Source organism: Gobio gobio (genome assembly GCF_949357685.1).
Source record: "Gobio gobio genome assembly, chromosome: 23".
Taxonomy (NCBI): domain Eukaryota; kingdom Metazoa; phylum Chordata; class Actinopteri; order Cypriniformes; family Gobionidae; genus Gobio; species Gobio gobio.
In genome coordinates this window covers 30,032,388-30,049,550 of record NC_137119.1, presented here as the reverse complement: position 1 = coordinate 30,049,550, position 17,163 = coordinate 30,032,388, and the positions used below count along the sequence as shown (strand labels likewise).

Sequence of the window (17,163 nt, the reverse complement as noted above, 5' to 3'; positions counted from 1 at the left end):
CTCTGAGTGTGTGCCTGGAAAGGAAATGGGGTCTACAGGAACAGAGGCGCTAGGCGATACTCATGATGAAAAGAACCAGGATGCACACGACACTGACCTAAAGACGGCCACTTTTGCAGGTCAGTTTGCATCCACCATGTGACATTGCATAAATAAATGTATGTTTCTAAATGTGAGATTCTAATTGATACAGGGCAAGAAAAAAGTGGCCAGTTAGACGATTCCAGTCCAGATGAATGTCAGAAAGTCGATTCGTCAGCTAGTACGCAGTCTGTTGGTATGACTGTGGAGCACAGTAAGGACTTCATGGTGATGGAACTCGTTCAGATGTATAGTGCTCAGCACGAAAAACTTCAGTCAACACTATGCAGACAAAAACAGCTTGAAAAGGTTTTTACCCCGACGAGATTATAATGCAGTACACATCACATAACGTTTGTTTTAGCACCTCCTTTTCGTTCGCCAGAAGGTGTTTATGATGACTCTTTCTCACTTTGATACTCGCGAACAGGAGCTGCAGGCTCTGCGTCAAGGTGAAGCCACAGACCGCTGTGACCTACACGGGGAGCTGGAGGCAGTTCAGACTGAGCATGCTCAGAGGCTTGGAGAAGTCCAGCAGGAACAGAGAAAGTTGAAGTCCCGACTCGACAAGCTGAGGCAGCAAGGCTGCAGATGCAAAGAACTGAATACTGAACCACACCAGGAAACTATCTATGCCACACAGGTATTGACCAGACACACACCCACACAAGTCCTTATCATGTTTTTTTGAATAAAACAGATACATTTGAAATGTTACATATACTAATGTTCAAATGTTTGGTTACATCAGATTTTTCAATCTTTTATGCGCACCAAGACTGCATTTATTTTATCAAAAACACAGTAAAAAGTCAAAATGTATTACAACGGTTTTCTATTTTAATATATTTTAAAATGTGATGGCTGAATTTTCAGCATTACTCAAGTCTTCAGGGTCACACATCCTTCAGGAATCATTCTAATATGCTGGTTTCTTATTATAATCAGTTGTGCTGCTTATATTTTTGTTATTTTCAGTAGAAATCGGTGTTGATACAGTTTAGTTCAATAACTGTGTAAAGTTAATCAATTATGGAATGAGTTCAATCCAGCTATAAATCATTTCTGCAGAAAACAGTGATTTTGTAACATTATAAATGTCATTACTGTCACTTTTGATCAATTTAATTTGCCCTTGCTGAATAAAAAAATAAAATAAAAAAATATTTTACATACTGACCCCAAACATTTGAGCAGTAGCTTGTGTATACACTAACATTAACAAATCAACTATTTTATAAAAATTATTATAGCTTTTAGATATTAAAATTCTGTCATAAATTGAAAAGTGCATCACTTGCTTCCTGTGCCTAGTTATCAGAGCTGCGTCAGAGGCTGGACCGCGCTGAAGAAGACCGCGAGGAGCTGCAGGAAGAGCTACGCATGGAGAGAGAAGCAAGAGAGAGGCTGGAACATACCATCTCTGAGCTCAAACAACAGATGAGGGAGTCCGCCCACCCAGCTTCAATGGACATTCCCATGTCTTCAGCATCCAGTGACGCAGACGTGTCCCCAACGCCTTAGCGTGATCTACGGTCACCAACCCGCAGCCTGATTTCTGTGATCAAGATTCAGTTTTGGAATGGGATCTCCATTTTGGAACTGGATGCCAAAGTTGTTTTTATTGCAGTTCTATGGAACGATTCTACAATTATGGGCCGTCCTGAGTAGGTTTGGGCTTTATGCTGTGAATTTGTTGAAAACTATTGAGTTGAACTGATACGTGAATAAAGATTTATTATGTAGTTAAGAGAGATTATGCAAAGCACTAACCCTGCAAGCGTACAATCAACACCATCCGTTTGGTTCATCACTTCTAGGACTACTGATATCAAATGTACAAAGATTTCTTGAATATTGGAATTGTTTAAAGATACATCACAACTGATATTGTTTCTTAAAATATTTATTGTTTATTGATAAATGTTATGTTTATAATCTTGTCAAATTATACCTATTTAACATTCTTTTTGCCATATTTGTTTGTTTTTATTTTCTGTAGGTAGTGCTCATTATGAATATGAATGTACAAAATATATGCATGTGTACTTTCATAAAATATGGATAAATATACTATGTTTACACTGTGGTATGAAGTGCAGATATGACAGAAAATGTTTTCTATGCCATTTCCAGTGAATGTTTTGCCTCCTTTAATGAACACCAGAATTTTATTCTTTCTCATTTCGAGGACTTCTAACACTAAAAACAAAATTATAGATTTTAAAAGTGGTAGAAGTCACTCAATTATAGTTTATGCTCCTTGAACTTTACATTCTATAAACCATCTAGACAAACAGGTCTATGTGTACTTTGCTCAGAGAGAGAGATGTGTTATTCTTATGTGTGTGGGGAAAAAATGATGTTTTGATATTGTTTGCTGAAACTGACAATCAGCGTGTAATTGCTTTTATATCCAGAATTTAACAGATGAATTATATAGTTGCTACCTCAAACAAACACATATATAAGTATAAAAACAAAATATAGCTTGTGTATTGAAGTGGATGGATGGAGTAGTCAGGCGTATGACTGATAAATACCTCTGTACTGCTGCTACGATGTTTCTTTATATGATTTTTTTCCTTTTCCAGTTGACTTAAATATGCATGTGAGATTGAAGAAATATATAAATATATAAATCAGATATGTGTATTGTTTCCTAACCTTCAAGCCAAACATAATTTCAAAAAAATGTTGTCACGTACAAAATGTAACTTAATTATCTTTGCTAGTGCCATCTTTTATGTGTATCGTCTGACATGACACATTTGTCCTACCTCCACTTGTGATCGAGACACTTTGTATCACCCACCAACTTTTGTATGTCATCTTTCTACAAAAAATCATGGGAAATGATATATTAATGTGCTGTTGGGGAAAATAATAAAAAATGATTATATGTAATTATATACACTGGCTTGTATCTTTTCAATGGCTTGTATCAAAGAACACTTACTTTGTTTAGTAATAAGAAAACACCTTTGTAATATATAGACAAAAATATAGTTATGATATTCAATGTTAGACACTGCAATAAGACTATGTTAACTTGGTCACAGTCATTAAAAAATAATCAAAATGTCAAAGCTTCTTACACTGTTTTAAGGAGATTCTTCACGACTTTAAAACACCAACAGTAGGAACTATCTATATTTCAGCAGAAACTCCGTTTCCATGATTACCATAGTAAAATGAATAGCTTAAAGACCTCCGTTGTCCACTCAGCAGATTCGTAGATTTGTGCAATTTTCATAAATGAATAACTACGGTTTTCAATGAATAGGAATTTTAAAGTGACCGGATTCATGTGACAGCTCTTTGTTTACAATGTTTTTATACAGCCAAAGTTCAGCCTAACTTCCGGGATCCGGTATGAATGTGATGAATGTAACAGGTGTAAATGCGGACTAAATCTGCTTATTAAAAATCCTCGCGCACTGATGAATGCATTATATGTAGATTCAAGAAACATTTCAAGGTAGGAGCAACTTGAGTCATTAAACAATTTTGTTTGAATAATTTTAAAACAGGTCCTGTTTCACCGATGATGAGCAGGACATGACAAAGTAATCAAGTAAATAAATCGATTGTCAGTCATATTGTTTTAACAAATTTGGTGTATTTATATTTCAGTTTGGAAAAGGACAGAATAAGCGTACATAATTTACCTGCACAAAAGACGAGATCTTCTTTTAAAAAGCAATGGATTCAACAGGTATGTCATGCCAGGTCTGTGAAAGCTTGTCCGGGTCACAATGAACCCCAAAATTAGAAATGTTATTTGTGGCCTATATATATATATATATATATATATATATATATATATATATATATATATATATATATATATATATATATATATATATATATATATTATATAATATATATATATATATATATATATATATATATATATATTATATATATATATATATATATATATATATATATATATATATTATATATATATATATATATATATATATATATATATATATATATATATATATATATTATATAATATATATATATATATATATATATATATATAATATATATATATATATATATATATATATATATATATATATATATATATATATATATATATATATATATATATATATATATATATATATATATATATATATATATATATATATATAATAAATACACACACACACACAGCCATTTTGATATTACTTGAAAGTTAATTAGAATTAACCCTATTCCATTATTGTTAAATGCAGAATATACTGAATTTTATTGAAAAGATATAGGGTTAAGATGTGTATAGGGGGTTTACCCCTCTTTTTATATTTTACATTTTCTGCTATAACAATGTTCTATTTAGATGTTCTTTCTATTAAGCTAGCTAATGTTATATTTATTTCATATAATAACACACTGGCTGACGCATCATCATCCCGCACATACTAAACTTATATCCAGATATGTTACAGTAAATCCACAATATTCTTAAAAGGGTTAGTTCACCCAAAAATGAAAATAATGTAATTTATTACTCACCCTCATGCCGTTCCACACCCGTAAGACCTCCGTTCATCTTAGGAAATTAAGATATTTTTTGTTGAAATCCGAGCTCAGTGAGGCCTGCATAGCCAGCAATGGCATTTCCTCTCTCAATATCCATTAATGTACTAAAAACATATTTAAATCAGTTCATGTGAGTACAGAGTGGTTCAATATTAATATTATAAAGCGACGAGAATATTTTTGGTGCGCCAAAAAAACTAAATAAGGGCTTATATAGTGATGGCCGATTTCAAAATACTGTTGCTTCATGAAGCTTCGGAGTGTAAATCAGCGTATCAAATCAGCGGTTCAGAGCACCAAAGTCACGTGATTTCAGCATTTTGGGTTTGAATCATGATTCAACTCACTGATTCATGAAGCAGTGTTTTGAAATCGGCCATCACTATATAAGTGCTATATCACTATATAAAACATTATTTTCATTTTTGGGTGAACTAACCCGTTAAGGGGGCTTCCCCCATGTGATTTTCCCTAGTTAGTCATGTTCTAGATCAACATATTTAGTTGGACACACACACAATCAATTTGAAAAAATATAGTATATTTTTATTATTTTAGTGTTTGATTAACCCAAATTATTTTCTCAAACGTCACCATTTATACAATTTTGCAAAACACAAATAAATAATACATTTGGATTGAACTACAAATCTATTTTTGTCATCACATTGCAGAGGCTACCAAAGGAAAGGAGAGTGTTCAGAAAAGATCTCCTCTGGATCTCATTATGAACCAGCTCAGAAGGAAAGCCTCTTTCACGGAGAGAAAGAAACCGGCAATGGGCCGCCTCTTTCGCCCATCAGAGAGCAGTGACAAGAGAAACAGCGGCATACCTGAAATGAAGGAATCAGAGGCCAGTGAAGGAAAAGAAAATAACGACTCTGGGAAAGGTGGGCATTAGATGCATTTAGAAGATGTAAAAATGTAAATATTAATTAACAAACCTTATTTTCCTTTAGTGATCAATAACATGGATGATGAGGCCGGCTCTGTTGTGGGCTGGGGTCGGGTGAAGCAATTCGTTCAGAAGCTTGGGAAAACCCCACACAGTCAGAATTTGAGCCTGAGCCACTGTGATCTGACAGCCACAGATGTGGTGGAACTAGGTGTGTGTTGAAGTGACATAATGCTTTTCACACAGTAACACTGTACATGTGTCTGGATCACTAATTATCGTTTTGACGTTACCTCAGCCACCTTACTGCCATTTATGGCTCAGCTGGAGGTGATGGACCTGTCCTGGAATGATCTGGTTGGAGGATCCCTGAAGGCACTTACTGCCCACCTGCACCATGTAGGGAAGCTGAGAGTACTGAAGCTGTGTAACTGCAGATTAACAGCTCAAGACCTTACTGCTCTTGGTACAGGAAGTATTCATCTATCTGTCTGTCTGTCTATCCGTCTGTCCATCCATCCCAAAGGGGAAGTTCACCCAAATATATAAAATTCTGTCATAATTTACTCACCTCTATGTCGTTCCAAACATGTATGACTTTCTTTATTCTGTGGAAGATATTTTGAGGAATATTGGTAACCAAAGACTTTTGGTTCCCATTGACTCCCATTATATATTTTGGCCATTCAATGGGAACCAAAAATCGTTGGTTGCCAACATTCTTCAAAATATCTTCCACAAAAGAAAGTCATACAGGTTTGAAACGACACAGGTGAGTAAATGATGACAGACTTTTAATTTTGGGGTGAACTATCCCTTTAAAAGACCTTACAAAATGTTTTATTAAGGCTGAATCCACACATACATGATCTAAAATTGAAATATACACACCAAATATAAAGACTTTTCTTTGCAAAATTATATAAATTCCAAGCTGAAATCTTGGGCTGAAATGATTTTTAACAATCGGCAAACCTCTCCTAAAATGATATTCCAGGTGAGGCTCTTGACTGCATTCCTCTAATAGAGGTGCTAGATTTGTCCTGGAATATTGGCGTTGGTGCAGGAAATTTCAGGCACTTCACAGAACACCTCCAGCCTGAAAGCACACTGAAAGAACTCCGCCTGGTGGACTGTCAGCTCTCTGAGACAGACATTACAGCTCTGAGTAAGACAAACTCATATAACGCTTGTAATTGGAGTAGATCATCCAGCTATTCCAAGCTAGGATTACATGTGACATCGAAGACTATAAAGTTAATTTTTTTGTGACGGTGGTGGACTAGGTACACAAATCCAGCGCTTGAGTTAACTATATGTACTGATGAAATATAACTCCAGTAAAAGTACTCCTTTTAAAGGTCTACTTGAGGAAAATTAGGGGAAATGTGCTTCATTGTCAAAAAAAAAAAAAAAAAAGTCACAATGGCAAAAAATCTTAAAGGTTCTAAAATTATTTTTTATTTTCTTTAAAATATTTTTCACATTTATATTATGAAATATAATATAGAATTTATTTTATGCAAAATATAATTGATTTATTTTAGGGTGAAATAACTAAGCCGCTTTCTACTACAATTTATTATTTGTTTGTTGATTATTCCTCTTGCTTAAAACACCTATTTAAAGAGCGAAAAAGAGTTTGCTTTCGGGTTCTTATAAACTGGGATTCAGAATAAACCTATAATGAGCCATTTCATCAACTTCCTTTTAAAAGTGACATTTTTCTTCAGGTGAGGCTCTTCCCATGTTGTCAAGTTTGGAGGAGTTCGATCTGTCCAATAACAAGCTGTCAATCAAGGGACTGGAAAACCTCACCTCCTCTTTAGGCTCGACTCCACGGCTGAAGACACTAAAACTGAGCATGTGTGGACTCAATAAAGACAGTCTAAGTGTCCTGGGTAAGAGTGATTATGAAAACAAGCCTATAAACCCATAACTATTTGAAACACCACAAGCACACACTTAAATTACCTGCCAGGAAGTTCCAAATGTAGACTGTGATTTCTGTGATAACTGAGTAACCTTTTTAATAATTACGATTTTAGAGAAGAATTCAATGAATTTGTTTTGTGAAATGTTCAAGGCCAGGCACTCAGGCTCATCCCTGCACTAGAGCACTTCGATCTGTCGTGCAATAAGGAAGCAAGCGGAGGTCTTGCCACATTGGCCACTGACCTTGCTCTCCTCACACACTTGAGAAGTTTGGACATGCATCTGTGCTGTCTAACAAAGGAGGACGTGTTGGCTTTAGGTAAGACAAGTTGTCACTACCTAAGTTTCCATACAGCTATTTTTATGCAAATTTTGGGATATCGAAAATATTTTGGGAAAAGCCAAGATGTATGCAAGCTTGTTTCCGTGACAGAATACGATAATTAGAAAAAAAAAAGAAAGAAAGACTTTGTTCTCACAATTGCGAGTTTACATCTCTTTTCTGACAGCATTGTGAGAAAAAAAGGGGATAATCAATAAGACGACGCGCATAAACTAGGATAGAAACATACATAATTAAAGTGCATTCACATCATTCCACAATTACCGTAATTAAGAGATTACAACTTGTAAAAAATGCTCACGTCCTCATAGAACTCGTAATTACAACTTTGAGAGCTCTGACTTTGTACCATGTGACCACTGCAGATTCATATTGGCATTGATAGTGTTGCCATAGAAATGCATCATTCTGAGGATGTGAACAGCTAAAGTAATTACAACTTGGCATGAATGCAATGTAAATCCCTCGATGTGCAACAAAATCTCATGTGACTTTGCCTCAACAGAGGATGTGATTGGATAACTGGACAAACGTTGGTATTCTGTCAGGTCCACTAAAGTCAAAAAACACAATAGACAAACATTTAGTACAATTTTTTTTAATTGCATATTTTGTAAAGATTTAGATTTGGCGGTATGGCTCTGTTCTGAATTCCCCATCCTTTCATGAGCTCCATGAAAAGCCAAGACAGGGAACAGCAGCATATTCTGGGGACGACCTCCCATTTAACTGGGAGGGCAGAGCAAATCCCCCATTTAGAACAGAGCATGCATCAATGACAACAGAATGACATGATTAAGTTAGCAATTTAAGGAGGAGCTGGGGAGGAGGTCGGTTGCAAAGCAGCGTGCAGCAGAAGCGTCCAAGCAGGCAGATTGAAGTGAAGCTATGCTTAAGTAAGGCGCCCTGTTTGAGAGAAGCCAATTGAGAGCATAGGATCAGCTGAAACAGATCAGCTGAAAGAGGGGCGGAGTTAGAATTTCCCAATCAGCTGATAGCGGAGCTTGACTACGTGGCCTGCCAGAACTAACGCTGGCGCTTGATTAATTACCTCCCAGAACTGTCTCACACGATTCCGGCTTCCAAACACAAGATAACATTATAGCATTTATTGCATTTGGTCATTTATGATGTAAGAAAAGAGCCACAGTGGCTTCCCAGACTGCAGCAACTTCCATTTTTACTACACAAATGTTGCACCAAATATCTGCGCTTTTATTCACAAATGTTTAATTCGATATTCCAATTTTGCACTCCAGTTAAAATTCACAGCTTTGGATGGAAACATAGCTACTGTTGATTTAAAGTTACGTGAAATTGTTTGTGCTTTCTCAGTCCAGGTAGCTCCATCTCTCAAAGAGCTCAGAGAGCTGGATTTGTCGTCTAATAAAAGTGTTGGAGATACACTCCCGAATCTTCTGCAAACCCTCGCTCTTGCTCAGATAACCAAACTTCCACTAAACAACTGTGCTTTGAGCACACCTGCATGCCACGCTCTTGGTATGAAACCAATGCAAATTCAGGAAACATTGAACTTGTGTTTTAAATGAAAACAATGAAATGTATGTTTGTTTCTGGAATTCCTCACAGCTACCGCGATGCAGAAGCTACAACACTTTGAAAGTCTGAACCTGTCGTGGAACAAGTGTGTGGGGGAAAATCTGAGGCAATTTCTGGAGCCTTTACAGCCTGATTGCAAACTACAGGAACTCAGACTGAGTAGCTGTAATTTAACCACTGAGGATTTGCTACATCTAGGTCAGTTTTGGTCAAAGAATGTTCAATTATAACTTTAAGGCTGGAATACACAACACAACGAGTCAACGCTAGTTGCCTAAAATCAGAGACATTTTGCCCTAACCCTATGACTTGAAACAAGACCTCAATGATTCCATCCATTTGGAGGATATCAAACATTTTTTAGATTTTAGAACACATACCCCCAGTTTCACAGACAAAGCTTAAAGGGTAACTTCAGTGATTTAGCATTAGGCTTTGTATCAGTAGAAACCCCGTAGTATATTTGAAATATGGTACTTTCCACCCTCATCCCCCTGAGATGAGAGAATTATGCACTTTATTTCTGGAAAAAATCCTCCGATTTTTTGGCCAGAGGCTAAAAACTACAGCCAGTAGAGGGAGCTGTTCCGCATGTTATCAACCCGCCCACAGGGGAGAGATCTCACGCACAGAATGTAAATTCGCTCGGCTCGGCCTCGGGCATTCATAACAGAGCAGTGCGGAGCAAAGTGAGGGTTTCAACTTTTCAATGAATTCCTATGAAAATTTAGCTTCCATATGCGATCAGAAAACGCGCCATATTGGAAACGCGCTGAGAATGCCGCGCTTACCTCAGCTCTTACTTCCTCTCGTGCTGAATGAGATCTGACCCATGCTGCATTTGTCAGCTCTCCTGATTTTAGTTCGGCTCACTCACACTTTATTGAAAAGACACGTTCAGTTTTTAACTGTATTGTTTGTTCTCTAACTGAACGAAATTACTGTATCATTATGAAGATCAAACCGACGCTGGGGGCGGTGTAGGGAGTGGCCTCGTAGGGCAGCGAAGCAAGTGCATTCTGGGAGTTGTTGTCTTTCATCCACATGAGACCCCTTTAAGCCTAGTCCCAGAATAAAATTCATAATTGAGCTGTTTTAGCTGAAAGCGACTTGCACTGACAGATCTTAAAATATGTCAGTGCCATTGTTTTGTCTCAAGACTAAACACTAAATATGCAATACTTTTATTTATAATATATATAAAAAGCTACTTAAAGGATTGGTTCACTTTATATTACCCCATAATTTCTTCTTTCTGATGAACACAATCGGAGTTATATTACAGAATATCCTTACGCTTCCAAGTTTTATAATGGCAGTGACGGGGTCCATTGAGTTTGAAGCTCAAAAAAGTGCATCAGTCCTTCATAAAAAATCCATGGGGTTAATAAAGGCCTTCTGAAGTGAATTGATGGGGTTGTGTAAGAAAAATACCCATATTTAAAACTTTATAAAGGAAAATATCTAGTTTCCGCCAGACCGCCTTCCGTATTCAATTTTTATGCAGAAAGTGTAACGCCTCCCGCAGTTCAAAACGCATATGCTTCGTTCTAGTGATACGTCATGCCAGCTACTCTTTTTTCCTAAGTTGAATACGTCTGGCAGTCAATATCACAGTCTGGCGGAAGCTAGATATTTTACTTTATAAAGTTTTAAAAATGGTTATTTTTCTGACACAACCCCATCGATTCGCTTCAGAAGGCCTTTAATAACCCCCTCAAGCCATTTGAAGTACAAAAATTCTGGATTAAAAATAAACCAAGTTGGGTTGAAAATGGACTAACTCAGCGATTGGGTTGTTTTAACCCAGCAATTGGGTTGTTTTAAGCAAACATTTAACCCAACCACTGGTTAAAAACAACCCAATTGCTGGGTTAGTCCATTTTCAACCAAACTTGGGTTATTTTTAACCCAGCATTTTTTAGTGTATGTTTATATTGGATGGATGCACTTTTTTGAGCTTCAAAGTCAATGGACTCCGTCACTGCCATTCTAAAACTTGGAAGCGTCAGGATATTTATTAATATAACTCTGATTGTGTTCATTAGAAAGAAGAAAGTCACATACTCCTAGGATGGCTTCAGGGTGAGTAAATCATGGGATAATTTTCATTTTAAAGTGAACTAATCCTTTAAATGTCCAAATGTAACTAAGGCCCAATCCTGATTTAATCGAAGCCGTCTGCAAAACCAGGTCATGTTGTTTTAATTTGTCATGCATCTATTTGTTGTGTTCGGAACAAATTCTAAGTCTGGTTGTGTGTGGTAGTGTATGATTCAGTTTTTCTCTGTAACTATTTACAGTGTCAGCAAATGGTATGATGTCTAGTGTAATCTGTTCAGATCTGAAAAGTCGTGTAGTGTAATCTATAAAGACTTTTGCAAACTCTTGTGATCTTACAGAATCTGCTTGCCAGCGTGGAGTTCTATCCCAGCTGAAGCTGCTGGATTTGTCTTACAATGGCAGCGTCGGAGATGGCGGCTGGACGGCTCTTTTTGGGAAGGCTGCTGGTCTAAAGGGACTGGAGGAGCTGGATGTCAGTCTGCGTCCTTCTGCATTTCTCTCCGTGTCCCCCTGGCTGCCTGCCTTGTTGGAGGCCCTTCCACATCTCTCCTCCCTCACCCGTCTGTCTCTCCAGCATTGGGCTCTGAGTTCAGCTGAGAGAGAGAAGCTGGAAAAAGTTCTTAGCAAGAAGAACGTCATCCTGGAATGCGACAGACTGGCCACGCCCACACCAAAGGCAGCAGGTTAACTAGAAGCGCTTCAGTTGCTTTGACAATTTGGGTTTTCCAAGTAACTGAAGTTGCAAATCAAGATGTTACTGAGAAGAATGAAAGGAATTCAGCTTCTTTCTTTTTTTTTTTTAACCCATTTTTATTTTATGTATTTCTAGATTACATCACAAATTATCATATTTATATTTGTTTTATCATTAATATAAAGCATTGAAAATCTAAATTTAACTCATTACCATCGTTAAAGGAATAGTTCACCCAAAAATGAAATTAAGTGTTGATTGTTTGCACTAAGTATTTGAAATTACAGTTTTTAATGAAGTCGTCATGGTTATATTTATTTGTGTACATAAAATAAACAAAATCAACAAAATCTCTCTGGCTTTTATCTGTCCTGTCTCCTGAAAAAAATGGAAAATTTGCATGTGACACCCAAAACAGCGAAGACTATGTGTCAGCGCAAATCATTTACATAAATGACGTGTTTTCACAAACATCATGGCAGACTGTGACATTTACAAACACTGGACACATGGACACAAAGATGTAGGCTGTTATCTAAAACACTAACCATGTGATTAACTGTAATAAATCCAAATGTAACCGAGAGTGCTGTTGATTATTTTGCCTGTCAACTACCGACAAAAACAACATCAAAAAAAGTTACAATTAAAGGGACAGTTCACCAAAAAATTTAGATTTTTGTCATCAATTACTCACCCTCATGTTGTCTCAAACCTGTATGAGTTTCTTCTGTTGAACATTGACTTCGATAGTAGGAAAAAATACTAAGTCAATGGCATCCGTCAACTGTCTGGTAACCAACATTCTTTAAAATATCTTTTGTGTTCAGCAGAAGAAAGAAACTCATAAAGGTTTGGAACAACATGAGGGTAAATAATGACAACATTTTGGGGTGAACTATCCCTTTAAGTGTAATCTAAGAGTGTCTTACTCTGAGCAGCAACACACACTTTCGGACAAACCCGAAAATCCTGAATCATATCATGAATGTGAGTCTGGGTAGATCAGCAGAGCCAATGAATCTGATGCCATCAGGGCCAGTGCTGAATTACTCGAATCTCCATCCTCCCCATATCTGGATGTCCAATAGTAATGCCTGCATAAACCATGAGACGCTTCTGCCAAGAAAACATGACCGTCCACCTCATAAGGAGAAACATCTGTGTGCTCCTCCAACAGCCGCCCGCTGCTTATCAGCCGAGAGAAAGCCTGATTATGCAGGCAAAGAGAACATCAAGACATTTTAATGTTGAACACTGTATTTCATAATGGGAAATGGAATCTCACCATGCAAACTGGCTCCTCAAGTTTGTTCCCCCAGATGTAAACATGTGTGAGACAGGAATTCACTCTCATTGCCTCGTCGAGGGACATAAGACCTTCTTTTCCAATGTTGTTGCTGGTAACAGACAATCTAGGAGGCAAAAATGATACCAGATAAGTTTGAAGAATGGAAATAGTGTCGTGTAAACTTGCGATATTAGATAATAGCATTGTTTTATAAATAGGAGGACACTAACGCTTTGAGTTTGCTGTGTGGCAGCTTGATAGCTTCACTTAGATACACCGCACCATCATCCTCAATGCGATTGGAAGAAAGATCTAGAATCTCCAAATAGCGATTTTGCTTCAAAACCTCTGATAAGCATTTCGCTCCATCCCGTGTAATTCTGTTACTATTAAAAAAGGCAGAAATTATCATTTCTTTTTCTGTGGAGGACAAAAGGAGTGTCATGCGTTGATTTCTGCCATATAATGGCAGTAAGAAAACATCATAAAAGCATCATACAAATTCAGACAATTTTGCTGTTATTCACTTAACCCTCTCGAAAAAACATGTTTTGATTTTTTTGTTTAAATCACTACTTCATTGGAATGGTACAAAACTGTGACTTTTGTGACAGTCGCTATGTAACCACAAAAAAAATATTAGAAGAAAAAGCTAAATGGTCGTACAAAAAAATTAACATGGTCAGAAATGACCGCCATAAGAAATAAATGGGAAATACAAAAAAATATGAAAAAAAGAAAGTAATTTACAAATCAGCTACGATGACAATAATCTGTCTTTTCAATATTAACATGAAAAACAGCTTTAACTGAAAAATATTTTAAAACATAAGTTTTATTTTATTATTTTCAATGGGAAACGATCATAATTATTGCATAAATATTAATTAGTAACATACAATTCTCTTAAAATACAAAAGAAAAAATATTATTGAACAAAAATATTTCATTGATTTCCCTAAAAATTAAAAAGTAACATTTCGCCAACAACAAGTGCGACTCCCAAATGAACAATAAAGTCTTGCTCGAAAACCCTGGTCACTTGAAAAAAAAAAAAAAAACTAAAAACTACATTTGCTTTCCACAGAACAAAGTAAGTCATATAGATTTCAAAAAATAAATGACAGTGAGAAAACAGAGACAGAATAGTTTTTTGGGGGGGAGAACTATCCCTTTAAGATTATGAATTAGAGAATTATGAGAGTATACCAGCGAAGATCCAAGTAGCATAGAGAGGTGTTTAACTTCAGAGCTTCACACAGCCGCATTACACCAGTATCAGTCATGCCATGCTTTCCCATGTGCAGCTCCCTCAGTGTCTTATTCACCACCAGCATCTGTGCCATATGGACTGTTGTTTCCTCCTGTCATTTAAGTTAAGATTACTTTTAACCAATAAAAAAGACTTTTATACCAAATATATTAATAAAAAAATGAGTATATACATTTTCCTGAAAATGTACCTGAAGACTGAAAAGAAGAGGTCGGCTAATATTAATGGCACGGATTCTCCTGTTGTTCTTCAGGACGATGGCAAATGCTAATACACTTTGTGTAGCCTAGTAAATAAACACAATACTTTAATGTAAATGAAAATGACATTCATTTTGTGATTATATACTTGTGTTCGGGATATATACCAGATCACAGTCTGAGACATCCACTTCTTCTAAAGTAGCATTAATCTGCAACACGGCAGCCAGTGTCATGCCACCTTTATTTCCAATCTTATTTCCTGTCATTCTGAGAGTCTTCAAACTTTTATTTTTCTGTAAAATTTACAGAAAATACATACACTGTAAAAAAAACAAAAAAACATCCACCTATTTCAACTTAAAAACTTGAGTTCATTTTCTGTTTTAAGTAAAAATGTTTAATTTTTAAGTATAATAATTTCTATTTAAATATTAAACTGACTTAAAGCCACAATATGTAATTTTTCGGAAATGGAGGGTAACGCGGGTTTGATGTCATTGATTGGTGAAGCACGGACACAGTCCATGTCCTGGTTAAAATTGCTTATTCTCTGGATTTAAAGGAAATGTATGTAAGATTGTGGCCAAAACTGGTACTGCAATCACTTTCAAATGACTGTAGAGGTGTATCCCCTCCCCCCCCTCCCCCCTGACTCGAGGTTGCCAGATAGGCTGCAGGATCCAGCAGGAACGTAGGCTGCTACAAGGAGCTTCCAATGGCAAGTGACGAGTCCTACACAGCAAGGTTTTTTTCATTGTCACAACGTTTTTCTGATTCATAACGAGGTCTTTTAGGTTTCGTAAAGTTTTTTTTTTTATCCAAAAAGTTTGCATCTGCAGCTGTGGTAACTAGAGCAGTGCTGGCAACCCGGATGCCGAAACACTACTGACTTTGTGATTGGTAGATAGGTGGAGGGTGGGGCTTCAGGCCAAAACACAACATGTCAACATCAACATCAGTTGAGGGCTGCAACTTCACTTTTAAAATGACAATATCCTGGCCGGACAACTGTTGTCAGTGATATAAGTATTTGAAATTAACATGGTTTCTTAATGTCTAGTGACATATCAGGGCGATTTTATGATTAATTGAAATACATTTCTTACATACAGTTCCTTTAAACGTTCTTGGAAACATTTGAGATAGTGTAAGCACTAAGCACACAAGTCAACAAAATATTTGGATATTTTAATATTTTTATTTTAATCTTACATATTGTGCCTTTAAGAATTGAGTTGAATGTCATATAACTTTTGAAAAAAGCTGAAATGGTTTAAATTATTTTGATGAGTTAAAGAAAAGTAAAAACATATGTTGCCATGACTTACTGCTCATTTCATTGTTTTACAGTGTGCTGTAATTATGCTAAATATTGGCATTCATTTAAAATCTATAATTAATGCATAAATAAATCCAAATTAGCCACACTTACATGCAAACTTTTTGCTATCACTTCAGCACCATCTGCCTCAATGTTATTACACATCAGATCAAGAGATTGAAGGGACTCACTCTCCTGTTAAAATAACAATATTTCTTTAAGGTCTCAAGTTTATAAGTTAGATAACCTGGTCTTTATGAACACTGATGATATATAACATACCTGAATGAGGTCGGCAACATAAACAGCTCCTTTATCTGTGATACAGTTGTATCGAAGATCTAAACCTGCAGTTAAGTTTACTTTCAGTTCATTATGAAATCAAATTTGAAAAATACTTGATTTTGTGATTGATTTGGTATCATGATGTAACTTACGGTCCAACACAAACAATCAGGTTAGGGTTACAATAAACTTTCTAAAATTGGCAGTGGTTTATGATTTACATGCCTAACCTGAAATTGTTCTGGGTAGGACCAGTTAATATTTACCCTTTATAGACGAATTTCCCACGAGTGTTTTTGACAAGACCAGCACATCGTCATCTGTCAATCTGTCTCCATTCAGTTGATTATTACCTGTTAGTAACAGTGATCCGTCGCTGAATAAAAAAAACAAAAAAAAAACATAAATGAACATGAAACAGCCAGAATGAGAAATAACGTTATATTTTACTTTTCGAACCAACCTGCTGTCTTCCAAAACTTTTAAAACACACGTATTTGGGGGCAGCTGAACTTCAGCACATACAGACAAATATCGATTCATTAAATCCACCATGTTTGACGCTCTGAGAGGCTAACTTTGAAGTTGCTATGCCAACATGAAACGCGCATGAGCAAGGGCGACCTCTTCAGGTCGTCTGTGTTTATCTTGCAATAAC

The 17,163-nt window shown here is 36.2% G+C and overlaps 3 protein-coding genes across 3 annotated transcripts in view; 2 read left to right on the top strand and 1 right to left on the bottom strand.

Moving 5' to 3' along the window:
- The window catches only part of skilb (SKI-like proto-oncogene b), a 9,870-nt gene extending 6,704 nt beyond the window's left edge, over positions 1-3,166 (top strand). The window contains exons 4-7 of the mRNA XM_079806027.1: positions 1-119; positions 194-390; positions 512-724; positions 1,396-3,166. The exon at positions 1-119 is cut by the window's left edge and continues 51 nt beyond it. Coding sequence (XP_079662153.1) covers positions 1-119; positions 194-390; positions 512-724; positions 1,396-1,605 — 739 coding nt within the window. The 3' untranslated portion in view covers positions 1,606-3,166. The remainder of the gene's footprint in view (positions 120-193; positions 391-511; positions 725-1,395) is intronic.
- A 271-nt stretch (positions 3,167-3,437) lies between these two features.
- Positions 3,438-12,796, top strand: lrrc31 (leucine rich repeat containing 31). The gene is made up of 11 exons (XM_079806028.1): positions 3,438-3,562; positions 3,718-3,799; positions 5,316-5,531; positions 5,601-5,747; positions 5,835-6,002; positions 6,534-6,704; positions 7,270-7,437; positions 7,623-7,790; positions 9,150-9,314; positions 9,405-9,572; positions 11,777-12,796. The coding sequence occupies exons 2-11, from the start codon at positions 3,787-3,789 to the stop codon at positions 12,124-12,126; spliced, it is 1,734 nt and encodes a 577-aa protein (XP_079662154.1). The 5' UTR covers positions 3,438-3,562; positions 3,718-3,786; the 3' UTR covers positions 12,127-12,796.
- Positions 12,797-13,114: 318 nt separating this feature from the next.
- Positions 13,115-17,060, bottom strand: lrrc34 (leucine rich repeat containing 34; the record flags this gene model as incomplete). The annotated part of the gene is made up of 10 exons (XM_079806835.1): positions 13,115-13,342; positions 13,421-13,547; positions 13,654-13,809; positions 14,633-14,787; positions 14,887-14,982; positions 15,064-15,192; positions 16,332-16,415; positions 16,503-16,567; positions 16,772-16,881; positions 16,969-17,060. 10 exons carry the CDS (start codon positions 17,058-17,060, stop codon positions 13,115-13,117), a joined length of 1,242 nt encoding a protein of 413 aa, XP_079662961.1.
- Between the last annotated feature and the right edge of the window lie 103 nt (positions 17,061-17,163).

What these genes read in the sequence shown, in the direction of transcription:
- lrrc31 (XM_079806028.1), top strand. An exon ending in GACAGACATTACAGCTCTGA is followed by an intron (nt 6,705 to 7,269) that starts GTAAGACAAACT and finishes ATTTTTCTTCAG; the next exon opens with GTGAGGCTCTTCCCATGTTG. An exon ending in AGACAGTCTAAGTGTCCTGG is followed by an intron (nt 7,438 to 7,622) that starts GTAAGAGTGATT and finishes GAAATGTTCAAG; the next exon opens with GCCAGGCACTCAGGCTCATC.